Source organism: Cinclus cinclus, chromosome 10 (genome assembly GCF_963662255.1).
Source record: "Cinclus cinclus chromosome 10, bCinCin1.1, whole genome shotgun sequence".
Taxonomy (NCBI): domain Eukaryota; kingdom Metazoa; phylum Chordata; class Aves; order Passeriformes; family Cinclidae; genus Cinclus; species Cinclus cinclus.
Window position 1 is genome coordinate 1,988,836 of NC_085055.1, and position 15,489 is coordinate 2,004,324.

Consider the following 15,489-nt stretch of genomic DNA (forward strand, 5'->3'; position numbering starts at 1 on the left):
GCAGAGTATTTTCTCCAAAGTGACATCATCTTTGGGGCCTGGTAGTCTTTTATTTATGAAACTGCTGCCTTCAGCACTGAACGTTCAGGGAGAGGCAGGGAAGTTCCCCCTGCGAGCACCCAGGAGGGTTTGCACACATGAAATGTTGATTTTGAAAGAAGAGCAGCCTCAGCTTTTGCACCAGAGTGCAAAGTTAATGGCTGGGGAGGGAATTTTAGGGGTTTTTTGCTATCCATTGCTTTGTGTATCCATAACACTCTGTACTTTGGCCTGAGAATTTTCTCACTTATTTTTATTTTCGCTTCCCTTTTTCATTGTATTGCTGTCATTTATCTTCCCCCACTGCTCCTCCAGATTAACTCCTTAAATTCTTCATCTGTAATTCTTTCTTATTTTTTTTCCCACCTCTTCAGAGAATTCAAGCTGTATGAATACTGATGGGCACATCAGAATTGTGTGACCACCTATAGACATTTCTAGGTAAATTAAACCTTTCTTCTTAATCCTCAACAAAGAAAAAAATATCCATGTGAATCCAATCCAGAATGATTCCCTTGTGCTGGGAAAGGCATCCAGCCCTGAGCCACCCCACCAGGAGCCAGACATTCATTTATCATCTATTAATTAAGCTGTTTGCAGGATGCCTTTGTGTTTTGTGTTACATCCAAGTGATCCGAGGGATTTCCACAACAAGAAATAAAACTTCTCTGACTTCTTAAAAGAAGTTTGAGAGACTCATATTCTTTCTTCAGTGATAAATGTGTGTGCTTTAGATAAAGTAACTGAAAACTATTGATTAAAGCTCAGTTACCCTTTAACAGCCAAGCAGAATTTCAGAGGAGATTGGCCTTTGGATCAATAAAATCGCTGAAACCAAACAGTACCAGTTTATTAAACTCACAAAATTACTTTATTTTTTTTTTGCAGATATTTTGCCAGAATCAGAGTAATACAAGGCCTAGAAACTTCTCATTGGCCAAGAAAATAAAAACGGTAAAACAAAGTAAAAACCAGTCAAACAAAAATCAAAAACACAGAACAAAAATACGATCTTTGCACCAATGAAAGCAGCTTGTAAGACTAAATGGGAGCAGATGAAAACGTCCGGGGAGAACAAGGAAATAATAAAAAAATATTCATCAAAAGCCACGGCTCATAAAGCATTGTCGGGACATTTGGAAAGGAGAGCTTTGAGGAAGGAGCTGGCAGAGAACAATGAAACGCTGTGAATGCCTTCGGGTCCAAGGAGTGGCTGAGAGCAAACCCAAAACCCCAGGGAAAAGCTGCTGAGGAGCCCAGGGGAGCTGGCACTGCCACTGGGACTGCTGGGGAGGGACAAGGACGGGGAGAAAGCTGGGCTGGGTAAAGACAGGGAGGGGACACAGAGGTGGCAGGGCTGGGGTGTCACCAACACGTCAGGGATGAGCTGGAGCGGCGCAGGGACACCGAGCACAGCTGTGGAACAGAATGCTGGAGGAACTGGAACACCAGGAACGCTCGGGTTGCTAAAATCCGCCTTCAGAATGTGCCTGGGCTCCTTACTGTCCATGGATTTCCATTTGCAAATGGTTCCTGCAGCTCGGAGTGTGCTGAGGCCCTCCACCCTCCAGGATTTACATCCCAAATTTACATTACAGCCAGCTGGCTCGTCCCGGCTGTGGGATCTGAGGAAACGGGTATCCACAATCCAAACTTAAAGTGGAGGAAACCCCACTGTAGCAGCACAGAACTCGGCATGGCCCATTTACCTGGGGGAAAAAAAAACAAACATGTTTAATGTGCACACGGCACTTCAAAGTGGTGCTGCCTCCTTTGCAGCACTTGGAACTCGTTGGACACAGGAAAAGTCTTCCCTTTACTTCTCTGAAGTGAGGTGGCACAGAGATAATCTGAGTAACAGCAGTGATGTGCTGTTGGAAAAGCCCTGTCCTGTGCTCCTTAGACCCTACACTTCTCCCTCACTCTAAATTACTGGGCAATTGTCTCCCAGGCAAAGCAGGAGGGAGTGCTGCTATCCAAACTTGCAGTGGTTTCTTCTGCTGCTCCACACCTTCCCTTAAGATGGCATTTCATCCCCATTTCAGCCCACTGCACCCGTGGTCAGTGAGCTCCACGAGTTATTCCTGAACTCAGAAGCCTCAATGTGACTTTAAACCACAGGGACTTTATCAAGGAATGACCAACAGGACAGGTCCCATCCTCTGGATGTCTCAGCTTTTAAATGATCCAAACTTATCTCTCTGAGAGGCTCCTGCAGGCCTTGGGGTTCAGATCCTTCTCTTTTTGTGCTCCACTCGTTTTGTCATGTTGACTCCTCTGCCAGCACACAGGAAAACGATCAGCAAACACTTTAAGGAAAATGAGCAGATAATGAAGGATTTGAGCTCTTCAGCTACGAAACACCTGCAGTGCTTCTGCACAAGACTGCCAGAACGCAGCAATTAAAAAATGCAAAACAGCAGGGTGAGCTGATGAAAAAAAAAATCCCAAATTTGAAGCAAAATAAGCAGCTGACCCCAACAAACAGCTGACCCCAACTCTTCAAGGTTTTTCATCCCAGGAAAAGCTTTCAGCTCCCAGACTTCAGCTCCACTCCCTCAGGGCTCTTCAGATTCTGATTTCTCACCATCTCAAAGCGTCCCTTCAAAACCCTTCAAAAATTCTGCAAGCTTTTTAGAGAGTAATCTGTAAAAATTCTAAATAATAAAATAAGCCAAACTTATCCAAGAATAAATTATCCCGGTGCTGCAGGTTGGATTTTAGCACCGGTAGAATTCCTGAAACTCCAAGCCAACTCTGCTCATGGTGTTCAGACAAGCAGGATGGAGCTGGAAAACACCTCTGGAACTCCCTGGGTATTGATTTCCCCACGGAACACGTGATGGGACCAGATATCCAACAAAATTCCCAGGTTTCCCCCGGGGTGAGCCTGTGCTCCAAGCTCAGCCACAATTTCCTTCCTCTGCACCTTCCTGCCCAGGCAGCTTCCCAACATTTGCTGAGTGTCAGGGAGGTTTTATTTTTTCCTCCAGGAGCTTCGGAGCAGTGCATTCCATCTCTGTCTCATCCTGAGGATGCTCTGCTGATGGATGGAAAAGCCCCAGAACAGAGGAGCTCATTAAGCCCTGGCTCTGGATTGATGTCCCTTGTTGGCTCCACTGGAACATTTAACTCCGTGGGGATCAGTCTTTTGTACCTGATCAGCCTTGCCTTTAAGGGGTGGCCACTTTTCTGTGTCTCACTGAGTTTTTTAATTAAAATTTCAGGTATTTAATTCCTCTGAGAACCTGCGCCTCCAGGCCAGCTTGACTGATATTTATTTTAAAATGTATTTATTTTGCACCTTCAAAACGATTCCAAAAGGTTGGGGTCTCCTTGGGCAGATATAACAGGCATGCCTTCACTTCTCTGGGAAACCAAGCTCTTAGAAAATGCAATTTTGCAATACTTGATATTCTATAAAGTGAATGGAATTGAGTTTATTCCTTTCCTTTGAAGCATAATGTAAAACATTTGCTCAAGTTGATGTGAGTGTCATTTAGTGTAATTTGATAACCTGCAGAAGGGCCTGTGTGCCTGAGAGCTTATTCTCATTTGTAACTGCATGATCTGGTCTATTTTACCACTTCATTTCTCCCTTCAGAACTTGCTCCTTGGCTAATTAGAGACCCTGGTGCACCCTCATTAAATCTCTCAGGATGTTTCTCCCTGAGGAAGTCCTGAGGCCACAGAACTAAATTCTGCTTTATAACAGATACAGGATCAGATGAAAAGAATTCACCCTATAGCAGACACCTGCAAACGTTTATAAATGTATTGCTATGAAATATCACATTTTTAAGCACTGAGTTTTTTGGCTTGGAAAACCAACATTAATGACCTTTAAAGATTGTTTTAGGGACAGAAGATATTTTCTGTTGAGACTAAACCATCAGAGCAGGCAATGAGAAATCCAGACACTTGCTCTGTTTTTAGCAAGAGTCTCAGCATGACTCAGGATTTAGCCCCTGGTAATTAATTAGTCTCAGTATTAATAACAGCTTCGACTGAGAAATTTCCCTTTGTTCACTATTTCAGCAAATCCACCTGATGGTTTTTTTGGTCTCTGAATAACCCGTGCATGACACAACATGGTATGTCTGGGTGATTTTATTGCTGCTTCACCCTTTTATAACTTGACATTCCTGTCTGTTTATTAGTAAGAATGAAATGTAAACTTCCTACTTCCCACCTACTTCCTCGGCAGAATCCTGAAACAAAAAAAAAAAAAAAAACCAAAAAAAGCCCAAAACAACAGGAGCACAAGATGACCCCTGCCCCAACTTTTCCAGAGCCCAGGGCTGGGAAGTCACCACAAAACCAACGGGATTCAGCTTTTCCCTGGTGCTCTCCTGGAAGGAGGGCAGCCCAGCAGAGCAGGAACAGGGACAGCAGCACGTGGATGTCTGGGACAATGGGTCACAGCTTGGAGACAGCTCTGGAGCCAGGCCCTGGCTGGGCTGGGTGAGGAGCTCATCCTGCTTGAACGAATCCTGCTTGAATTCCTGCTGGGAATTGTTTCTAGAACGCAGAAACAGCCAAGTTCTCTTGTACATAGCTAAGAGTTGCTCTCACCCCACTCTCTTTTCAAATGAAAACAAAATCCATGGAGCGTTTCTTACAAAGCAGAATTTGATCACTGCTGACCAAATGACTTGGTTTACGTCTTGAAAAAAACTGATTTGAATCTTCATTTAATTTAAGGCACTTAAACACTGCTCACCTATTTTATTTCCAGGTGTTCCTCTGCCCCTTTCTCAGAATTCAACTTGAATAACCCCAAGTAAATAAAAAAAATAATAAAATGCTACAGATTCCTATCTCAGGTATGAGATATCCTATCAGGCACATCAAGTATCAGCAGGTATAACAATTTAATATTGTCAAAGTACTTTATAAATATTTATGTATAAAAGTTCTTCAGAATCCAGCATTTGCAGATTTAATCTGTCCAATGAAATACGTTAAGAGTCACCAGAAGTGGATGATAGAAACCCTTAAAAGCTACTGAGCTCCTTCAGGGTGGTGAAAGTCTCCTTTGACTTGCTGTACTGCCTGGCAAACGTGGCCACTCTCTGGAAAGCTTCTGGCAGCCCTTGTCCCGTGATGGCACAGCAGGGCTGCACGTACCAGTTCCTGTCACTGCAGTACTTCTTCATCCTGAACCTCCTGGTGATCTCCTCGGCGTTCAGAGCTCCAGGCAAATCCTGCTTGTTGGCCAGCACGACCACAGGGACGTTTTTGATGGATTCGTTCTTTAAAATGAGCTCAAATTCCCTCCTGGATTCCTCCAGCCGGTGCTTGGCAGAGCTGTCCACCACGTACAGCAGCGCGTCTGTGCCTTCCAGGAAATCGCTCCAGAGCTCTCTCATTTTCTTCTGTCCTCCAACATCCCAAAATGTCAGCGTAAAATCTTTCCCTGCTTCCATCATATCCACATTAAAGCCAATCGTTGGCATCGTTAGGAAAACATCTTTATACCTGAGCTTGTAGAGCAGAGTGGATTTCCCCGCAGAGTCCAGCCCCAGCATCAGGATGTTGGCCTGCTTCAGCGAGCAGGATTTGCAGTTCTGGAGGCCCATTTATCCCGGGGACTTCTGTATTCCAGGGATATCCCCCCTCTTCCCTGCAGCCAGTTTGTGTGGCTGCCTTTTCCCCTCCAGGCAGTGAGGGAGAAGAGACGGCGGTGAGCTGTGAGCACTCAAACCTCTGTGCAAACACACGCTGCTTTTATCGAGGTGATAAGGAGCCAGGAGGCTTTGGAAGGAGCAGAGCTCGGTGCCAAGCCTGTGGGTGGGACTGGGATGAGTAACAACAGCCCCGGTGGCACAGGCACAAAGGTTACAGGCTGCCAGCGTGTTTGAGCGGCCACATTCCCAGCCACCTGCAGCCTGATCCATGGATTCCCTGATCATGGCCAGCTCCTGTCTCTGAGAGAATCCCCCTGAGCATCCGCAGCCATCTGGGGAAATAACAAAAAGAAAAAAAAAAAAGATATGAACACAAGCAATGAAGAGGGGAGATGTAAGATTTAGGGTTTGTCCATACTTAGCTCATTTATCAGCGCATCTCATCTCCCACAAGCTGACCTCAGGTGGTCTCCAGGATGAGTTCCAGCCCATGGACTCCATCAAACCCTAGGAGAACTCCACCAAAACTGGGCTCTGCTCTAAGCAGCTGCCTCAGTGACCCCTGCTGCCAAGGCTGTAAACTCAGGGAGTTTATTTATGTTGTTTGTGAATGAGTTTAGCTGCACCCTGCAAGGTGGAGACTAAATACAGACCTTATGGTCTGTTCATCACTGAGATTCCACTGCCTCAAATGAAAAATTCTTGTTACCTCCATTTTGCTCTGCTCTGTGGCTTCCCAATGAAGATTTACTTGAGGGTAGGGTCAAGAAGCGAGGAAATAACTGAGTCTTGATCATTTTTTTTTGGCCACCATTCCAAGTAGTAGAATAAAACAAGAGGAGACAGAAAATTTAGTCAGCTATCAATGATTTCCTATTGACTGTTCATTTCTCTGATAGTGGATGCACACTGGGCTTCTCTGACACATCCTGAGTACTGCAGGAGTTGCCCTTAACACCCAGGAAACCACTTCTCTTTGCTTCAGAAAGTCCAGAATCAGCAAAAAGATGTAAAGGTCTTGTGGTCCAACAAGCTGCTGACTGATAGGGCAATCATTCCGATAATTACGACATTGTTGCGTAAAATCCACCTCAGCCCCGACAGACAAGTTATAATCTGGTTTCTCTTGAGGCTAAAAGGGTTAGACCAGGACTAATTGGGGGCAAAAAGAGATGACAGTGACACACCCACCGCTGCAGGGTTTTCACAGCTAATAGAACAGATGGATTATGTGTTGGGGTTTATTTCAGGAGCAGGCCAGCATGTTTTAAACCAGGGAAGAAAGCGTTTGCATTTCTTTACAAATAAGTGGACTTCAATGAATTGAAGGCAGCAAACTGCAAAACACAGGTTTAACACATCAAACGGATCAGAATTCCTTGATGCAATTCCCATAAAATGTCGGTATCCTGAGCAAGGCAGGGATGGGTCCCCACTGACAGTTCTGTGCTCCTGGGTGTTTATGGCCATAAATTGGTGCTTGTGGTCATGAACCGGGTGTTTATGGTCACAACTGTTACCTCCTCCATCAGCCGTCACTTCAAAGCAGGGCTCGAGCAGAGCCTGACTTTTTACGAGGTAATTCCGCAGTTTTCTGGCTGTGCCGGAGTGCAGAGCCAGATGTTGTGATGCAGAGCAGCCGCCGGGAAGGATCCCGCGGTGCTCCGGGATCGGCCCAGATCAGGATGAGCACGCTGCAGCCTCCTGCTCTCCGCTCCTGAGAGCACTGGAGAGGACGGACCCGCACCTTGGCTGTGTCCAAAGGTGTGTTCGCTCATCTGCGTGGAGCTCGCCGTTCAGTTCACCTGCAGCACCGGACTCGCAAACCCGGGACAGCGCATTTAGCGCCCGCTGATCGGATCTCCAACACCGCACTTCGGAAACCGAACGGCTCAGCGTAAACCCTGCGCTCTCCCAAATTGTCCAGGCGCGATATCCCAGCGCTCCATGAGGTTCCGAGCTGTGACGGACGGGCTGGGAATTCTCACTGGGGGCACCTCCAGCGGCCGAGGCAGGAAGGGGAGGAAGTTCCGCTGGCTCTGGCCGGCCTTTGCTCTCGCTGTGCCGGAGGGAGGGACGGACGGAGGGAGGGAAGAAGCCGGGAACGGGAGGGAAAGAAGCCGGGAACGGGAGGGAAGCTGGACAGGGCTGAGAGAAGCCGGGCAACCCCAGGAAAGAAGCCTGGAAGCCGGAGGGAAGGAGCCGGGCAGCCCCAGAGAAGGAGCCGGGCAGGGCGGAGAGAAGCCGGGAAGGGGCGGGCAGCGGGGGCTGCTCGCTGCGGGCGCTCGGCTCGGCGGAAGAAGAGGCGGCTCCTTCCTCGAGAGGAGACACGGTACGGGAATGGGGCCGGGGATGGGGATGGGGATGGGATAATGGGATGGGGATGGGATAATGGGATGGGGATGGGATAATGGGATGGGGATAGGGATGGGATAAGGGGATGGGGATGGGATAATGGGATGGGGATGGGCACACGGCCCTCGGGCACCCCGGGGCGCAGTGAGATGAGTTCAGGGCACCCGCGCAGGGCGAGCGAGCTCCGAGCGCCGCTCGGCTGCTGCCGGGTTTGGACAGAAAATCTAGGAAAGGCTCGGAGCGGGTTCAGAGTTGGACACATCCCCTGGCAGCCATCCCCATCTCTTCTGCCTGGCTGGGACCTCCCAGCTCATCCCGCACTGGGAAAAGGTGCCTGGCATGGAGAGCAGGGATGGATGGATGATGGATGGATGATGGATGGATGGATGGATGGATGGATGGATGGATGGATGGATGGATAAATGATGGATGTTTTTGGCAGGCATGAGTCAGAGCATGGCTATGGTGAAGGTAAAAAAACCCCAACCCTCTAAATAAAACCCCTGAAGTTTTAGTTAGAACATTGCAAAATTGCCTCTAGTTTCGATTGGTTTTAAGATTAAAAACATAAAATCAATGGCTGCTTTGCACCTTAAATATGATCTGGCTCACCCCTGCCATGTGCAGGGACACCTCCCTTAGGCCAGGCTGCTCCAGGCTGGCCTTAAAGCCAGCTTTAAAGAATATATTTCCAAATTATGTCTGCTGGTAGCTTTAAAAATTATTTATTTTCCTATAAGCCTATTATTATGGTATTTAAAAAAATCATTATATTAGACTATTGGTTATTATAATTAGTAATCTTTAATGAATATGAGAATTTCCCACCTTTTTCCTGCCAAGCACATCCACACTCCACAATCCCCTACCAGTGTGGGAGATGGATCTAAATCCCTGTGGAGCATTCTGAACCTTGTGTTGCCTCATATTTATTTCAAAGTTCACCACTTTTATCTGTTGGCACAATCTCAGCTCGGAGACAAATGGAAATAGTACCCTGGTAAGAGCTGGAAGGGAAAAAAGTGCCAGCAAAAAGCCTGGAGGTGGAGGAGCAGCTGGAAGGGCTGCACCTGCACCGTGACTGAGCAAAGTGCTCAGACCTCGCTGCCTCGACCTCCCCGCTCTGCTTTAAGCACTTGGAATAGGAGAAGGTGGGGATTTATTTCCCTGTGTGGCTGGGGTTTCATGAAGGACCTGGATTGATGATTGTTTTCCTAGATTTTTTCAGGATTTGTCTCCAGATTTATTGGTCGCAGTGTCATGAAATCAGGCTTTTCTTTCTATAAAGAATCAAAACATTTATAGTGTTTTTTTTTTCCATTAGGCAGCCAAGAACTGATCAAGCTGATCAGTGTTTGCTAATATGCTTTAAAGTTGATAATCAAATAAATGTTATTGATCTAAAATCAAATAGTAAGCACTGATACATAACGTGGGCTGTTTTCTTCCAGCATGTATTTTCCTTCTGTCCACTGAAAGTCAGGTTGATGCATAAAAAGAAAAGATTCCTATTAATTAATTACTGATTTTCAGATTAATCAGTCCCAGATTCTTCTATTTAAATGCTTTCTATAAAATTGCTTTCATCCATTTTAAGGCCATTGTTGGTGAAATGTTCTCCAAATGCTTCCTTTAAGGATGATTCATTTAGAATCAGATCCTACACAGAAACATGAGGCAGGTGGGCTCTGGAAAATCAAATTCTGGAGTGTTGTTCTGGGGGTTGGATTTATTTATCAAATATAAAATATCTGTGAGCTCTGTGGTGATATTTTTGAAGATAAAGAGTAATTAATTGTGCAGTGAAATCAAACCTTCCATCATCCTGTGTCTTTGTCTGTGCTCCTGCAGGATAGATATTACTACTGCAAACACCAGAAACTGTTTGGAATTCCCACAGTTAGGCACCTGAATTATTTTGTCTTAAAGATGTCTAAAATAAATGATAGACCACGTGTGGCTTTAAGGAAATACAGTGAAAGCAGAACTGGAGGGTCCAGGCCTGGGGTCTGGTTTTAAACTGAGTTTTGTGATCATTTATCCATTGCAATCTCTAATCCTGACATTGGAGCAGCGGCTTCAGCACAGATCCCACAGAGTTTTGGAAGGATCTGTGTGCCTCAAATCCAAAACGTGCCTGGCTAATGGTAAAAACTGTCCTGACTTTGGTCAGAAACAGTTTCAGTGCATCTCCTGATTTAAGGAAGTTCATTTTTATCTTCCCCCTCCCCCTCGGAACATGCAGCTGCTCAAGCCTTGAACAAAAATGAAATATTAGCATTTACTTTTGCTTTCCTGTGCCACGTTCTCCAGCTCATGCAGAGCAGCCAGATTTCCTGTCTTTTAACAGAAACTACAAAATTCTGAGGCTTCTGATCATCCATTTCCTGAGCAGTTGTTGGGTTTTGTGCACAGGTTCTGTCCTGGAGGTGGAGTCAGAGCCGTGCTGAGATCCCAGGGATCCACAGCCCTCGGAGCGGGATCCTGGGTGGAAATCTGGGGCATTTCCAGGGGGAAAGCCACGAGCTTTCAACGCCCTGAAAACCTTGCTGGGCAGTGGCTCCGTGTCCTGCTGCCATCCTGGGATCAGGGGCTGACAGCTGGAGCAGGAATCTTGGATTGGGATAGAGGTGCCTGAGAGGCTCCCTGGAGCAGGGGCTGGGCAGAGCTCAAGGAATAAAGCAGGGATTTATTAAAAACCTTCCAAGGATTCACCTCGGGCAGTGCAAGAGCCCGGACAGGATGGGCCCGAGTCAGGAATTTTCACACTTTTATAAGTTTGGGTTCATTCCCACCTTGGGGTTCATTGTCCAACCCCAGCTCCAGGTTCTGCAGTCCCACCCTCCCAGATTCTCTCCTCAGTTCTCTGCTCTTTGCACTTTTTGGGGTGAAGCTGCAGCGGTGTCCTTGGTTCTGCGGCTGGAAAAGGATTGTTTTGTGGGGCTGAGCTGTGAGGAGAACTTGGAACACTTGATATGGAGTTCAGAGGCACACACCAGTGCGGGACAGAAAATGGAAAATATAAAAACTAAACCTTAAGGCATCAATATTAGAGCACAATTCCAGCTGGAACTTCATCCAACACAAGGAAGAGGTAATACCTGACTAAAAGCACTCTGCATGTCACTTTCCCTTTTCCTTTTCAGCAAGGAAGATGCTCCAGGACTCGTAGAACAGATCCTGAGGGGCACCACCACATCCCGACCATGACACCAGCTCCGATCAGCGCCTTGTGCACGAGACCCTTGAAATGGATTTTCCTGTTGCTGCTGACGTTTTCCCTGGTAACCATGTGGTACATCACCCTCTCCTCCAAAACTGCCCTGGACAACGTGAACCTGCTCTACTTCTACGAGTACGAGCCCGTGTACCGGCAGCCGCGCCCGTTCACGCTGCGCGAGCGCCGCAGCTGCGCCGACCTTGACCCCTTCCTGGTCATCCTGGTGGCTTCCAGCCCCGGGGACGTGGAAGCCAGGCAGGCCATCAGGATCACGTGGGGCTCCCGGGATTCCTGGTGGGGCCAGAGCATCCTGACGCTGTTCCTGCTGGGGCAGGACGCGCGGAGGGAGGACGGGGCGGCGGCGCTGTCGGTGGAGGACGAGAGCATCCTCTACGGGGACATCATCCGCCAGGATTTCGTGGACACTTACGACAACCTCACCCTGAAGACCATCATGGCATTCCAGTGGCTCTCCGAGTTCTGTTCCAACGCCAGGTTCTTCATGAAGACCGACGTCGACGTCTTCATCAACACGCCCAACCTGGTGAAGCTCCTGCTGCAGCTGAATTCCTCACGGGACGTTTTCACCGGCTATCCCCTCATCGAGAACTTTGCCTACAGAGGCTTTGACAGAAAAAGATTCATCTCCTATGAGGAGTATCCCTTCAGGCTGTATCCTCCCTACTGCAGCGGGCTGGGATACATCCTGGATGGAAAACTGGCTCTGAGGACTTACGAGCTGATGGGCCACGTCAGACCTCTGAAATTCGAGGATGTTTATGTGGGGATTTGCTTAAATATACTCAAAGTCAACATCACTCTTCCACAAGATGCGGAACAATTCTTTCTCTATAAAATCAACTTTGATATCTGTAAGTACAGGCACTTGATTGCAGTTCACGGCCTTACATCCAGGGAACTGGTCCAGTTTTGGCAGGAATTGTCAGCCAACACTTCCAAAAGTTGCCTTTGATGGTGGATTTATTTAGAAACTTGGTGTGAGAGTAGCCTCTAGAGATGACTCCAACTGCTGGGGCAGCATTCCTCCAAGGCATTCCAATGCTCTTCAATAAAACAGGGATTCACAGAGCACTTTTCCATGTGTGTATCCCACACCCAGAGGATGCCTTGGAGTGCTCTGTCCCTTCTGCCTCTGCTGCCTTTCCACCTGCTCAGAGCAACCCTGGGATTTCCCCCTGAATCTTCTGGACCGTACAGAATGCCACCGAGGAAAGATGTTTATGCCAAGAAAGCAGCTTCCCAAATTCCTGCCTGCGTTGTTTTTATTGTTTTATTGCCACTCTCCATTATTTGATCTCTGCCCGGCATGAGATTTAACCCAACACAACCTTTTTTATTCTGTGTAACCCTCCTGAGTGTGTCACACCTTGGTATTTCAATGTGTCACCTCCAAAACGCTTCCAGGAATGTTCCCAACCTGGGGAATCCTGTGGGATCTGTAGGAGCTGATGGGAAATGCTGGAAATGTGGTGCACTTTGTGTGTCCATATTAAATGGAATGGCTTTGGTGCTCCCAGAGCAGGCAGATGAAGCTGAGCTCATGAACAATTTGGACATCCTAAAAACACTGGGACCATCAATCCCTCCACCCCTCTGTGCATGTGATGCGCCCCAGGAGTTTTGAAACCCTGCAGGGGAAGATGAAAAATCATTTCTGCTGTGATTTATACCTGCTTGTAAATGAGTTTTTTTATTCCAATTTAAAAACAAAAAAAAGGAAGGATTTCCCCCATTGATATTTTAAAGAAGACCAACTCTGCCCTGTGTGTAAAGACCAGTTTTTAATCACTTTATTCGTATCAGCAAGGCCCAGTTCTCAGTAGTTTACACTTCTAAATTAGGACAACGATACAGAATTTGCAGTTGCATGAACATAATTAACCTGGACACGTCCACTACACGGCGGGGAGAGACTCCAGAGACGTCCTGGCCACGCTCCCAGGGATTCCCCTTGGGCTGGCACAACCCCACAGCCCCTTTGTCTCTTGGAGACAGAACTACAGAACTCTGGGCAGTGCAGGGGTGCCCAAACCTCCAGGAGCAGGGCTGAGAGGTCACCAGTGCCTTCATGGCCAGTGCTGGGTTTTGCTCTGCTCCACAACTGCACCTGGGGCTGGGCTGGAGTTTGAGGATGGGCTTGTGGGGTTTTTTGTGGTTTTTTTTTTTTTTTTTTTTTTTTTTTTGGGTTAAAAAAAAAAAGCTCTTGGGGACAACACTCTCTGGACAAGGATTTCAGATGTTCAGTGTTCTGATGGTGAGAAGGTCAAAGCTTTTAAAAAATAAAGGCTTCTTTTGTTTTTTTAATTTATTTTATTTTTTTTTTTTGGAGGGGGAGGAAATACAGTATTGCATAACAGAGGGAATGATGCCCTTGTATTCCTAAATCCAGGTGAAATTCCAGCTGTGCCGTGGGTTTAGGAGCTGGGATCTATCAGGTCCTGGGAGAACTGCCTTGTTCTGTGATTGTTTACACATCTGAAACCCCAAACCCCTCCGTATTTTTTCTCTAAGCCTGCCATGTGAAACGCTTGGAAATAAATTATTTACCACAAGAACACTGATACTACAGCACAGCTTGTATTGCTTTTTCAAAAAAAAAATAAATTACTCTGCTGCCTTCAGAAAATGGATAAAGCAGAGAGTGCTCATGGGGAGGGAGGAATGAGAGTCCTGGGCAGGTGAGGATGGCCAGAAATTCTCCTGTCACCTGCAGGAATCTGGGGTTTTTGTGCCCCAAATTCTGACACTGCTCACAGGTTCCAAGGCTTAGGTTTATACACAGTGATCCCTTTGTGCCACCTGAAATTAATTGTCATTTACAGTGCCAGCAGATGGATGAAAAACATCCATCCTGCTCCTGGTTTTCCTAAAAAAAAAAAATAAAAGATCTCATTTCCAAATCTGGCTTGTATTTGATTCTGACTTTATTATTGCTTAAAAGGCTGTAAAATTCTTAACTGAGCTCCTGTTTCTGCCCAAAGCCATTCTTTGGGAAGTTTTCAGTGTGAGCAGCCTGGCAAAAGGTGAAAAACCTTAAAAGTATGAAATAATCTGGGCATGAAGTAAGGGGGGGGCCCAAATTTTATTGCATCTGCCTAGAATAGTGCACTAAAACCAAAGTGTAAAACACAGGCTGAAGGTTTTCCAAAGCCAAAGGTTTTTTTACCTCGTGCAGCTGCATTAAATCAGTATTTAATATTTAATTTGTATTCCAAATATTTGTGATTTTGATAGGAAAATTGTGGGGTTTCCTGACCTGAAAAGCCTAATAATAATAGTAATGATAATAAAAATAATAGTTCATTGGGCAGAGATGTTTGGAAGTTGCTGCTGGCTGGGGAGCAGAAGTGTGCTCCAATGTGAAATTCTCAGTCTGGATTTTATTTCAGAGGAATTAAAATCCTGCAATGCTTTGTGTGTATCCTGGAACAAATTAATTCCCAGTAAATGGTACAGGATTTATATATAGGGGCAGCATTCCCTTTGGTCAGTATAACAGGATGTTTGGGGTATTCCCCTAAATTCTGCCTCACATTTATGGGGTGACTGCTGTCAGAGCAGGCTGGAAAATGGAGAATCCGCCTTCGTCCATGGATGCAACTCCACAGGCTTCAAAAAAATGCAGGCATGGCCATTAAATATGCTTGGAAAAATAGTTCCCTATTGCTCAGATAATTCCCAGAATCCCAGACTGGTTTGGGTTGGAAGGGACCTTAAAAATCCCCTGGCTCCAAATTCCTCAGGACTGAGCAGAGCAGACACAGGAGCTGCTCAAATCCATGAAATCCCTCAAGAATTGCCCTCAAACCTATGTTGGTGTTTCTGGAGAGGCTTCAGATGCACCCACCAGGTTTTTTTTTCCAGAGCACCCAGGTTATCCTCCAGGCCTGGACACAGCTGATCCCTGGAATTTTTAAACTGCCTCAGGAAAATTCTGTATTTATCCACCTGCTCCCCTAAGCTGTGTCCAGTCAGCACTGTAAAAATAAATTATTAACAGCTCATTATGAACCGTACAGATCATTTTCTCTGTGGGTTTTAGAAAGGCCGTTTATGAATATATTGGGCACAAGAGCTCTGGGCTCTGCAGTGGCCAAATTCCAGCAGAACACTCTCACTTGGAATTTTGTACCGAGGCCTAAAATCCTGCTTTGGGAGATGAAAGGCTGGTGAGGTGGTTTTTTTTTTTTTTTCCCCTCTAGTATAATCACTGACTAAATGCTT

The 15,489-nt window shown here is 46.4% G+C and overlaps 2 protein-coding genes across 2 annotated transcripts; one reads left to right on the forward strand and one right to left on the reverse strand.

Annotated features, from left to right (window-relative positions):
* Positions 1 to 5,036: 5,036 nt before the first annotated feature.
* ARL14 (ADP ribosylation factor like GTPase 14) lies at positions 5,037 to 6,376 on the reverse strand. Its single transcript, XM_062499319.1, has one exon. The coding sequence runs from the start codon at positions 5,619 to 5,621 to the stop codon at positions 5,037 to 5,039; it is 585 nt and encodes a 194-aa protein (XP_062355303.1). The 5' UTR covers positions 5,622 to 6,376.
* Positions 6,377 to 11,230: 4,854 nt separating this feature from the next.
* On the forward strand, positions 11,231 to 12,217 carry B3GALNT1 (beta-1,3-N-acetylgalactosaminyltransferase 1 (Globoside blood group)). The gene has a single exon (XM_062499330.1). The coding sequence runs from the start codon at positions 11,231 to 11,233 to the stop codon at positions 12,215 to 12,217; it is 987 nt and encodes a 328-aa protein (XP_062355314.1).
* Positions 12,218 to 15,489: the final 3,272 nt, after the last annotated feature.

Excerpts from the sequence above, each read along its gene's own strand:
- B3GALNT1 (XM_062499330.1), top strand. The coding sequence starts at position 11,231 with ATGACACCAGCTCCGATCAGCGCCTTGTGCACGAGACCCTTGAAATGG.
- ARL14 (XM_062499319.1), bottom strand. The coding sequence starts at position 5,621 with ATGGGCCTCCAGAACTGCAAATCCTGCTCGCTGAAGCAGGCCAACATC.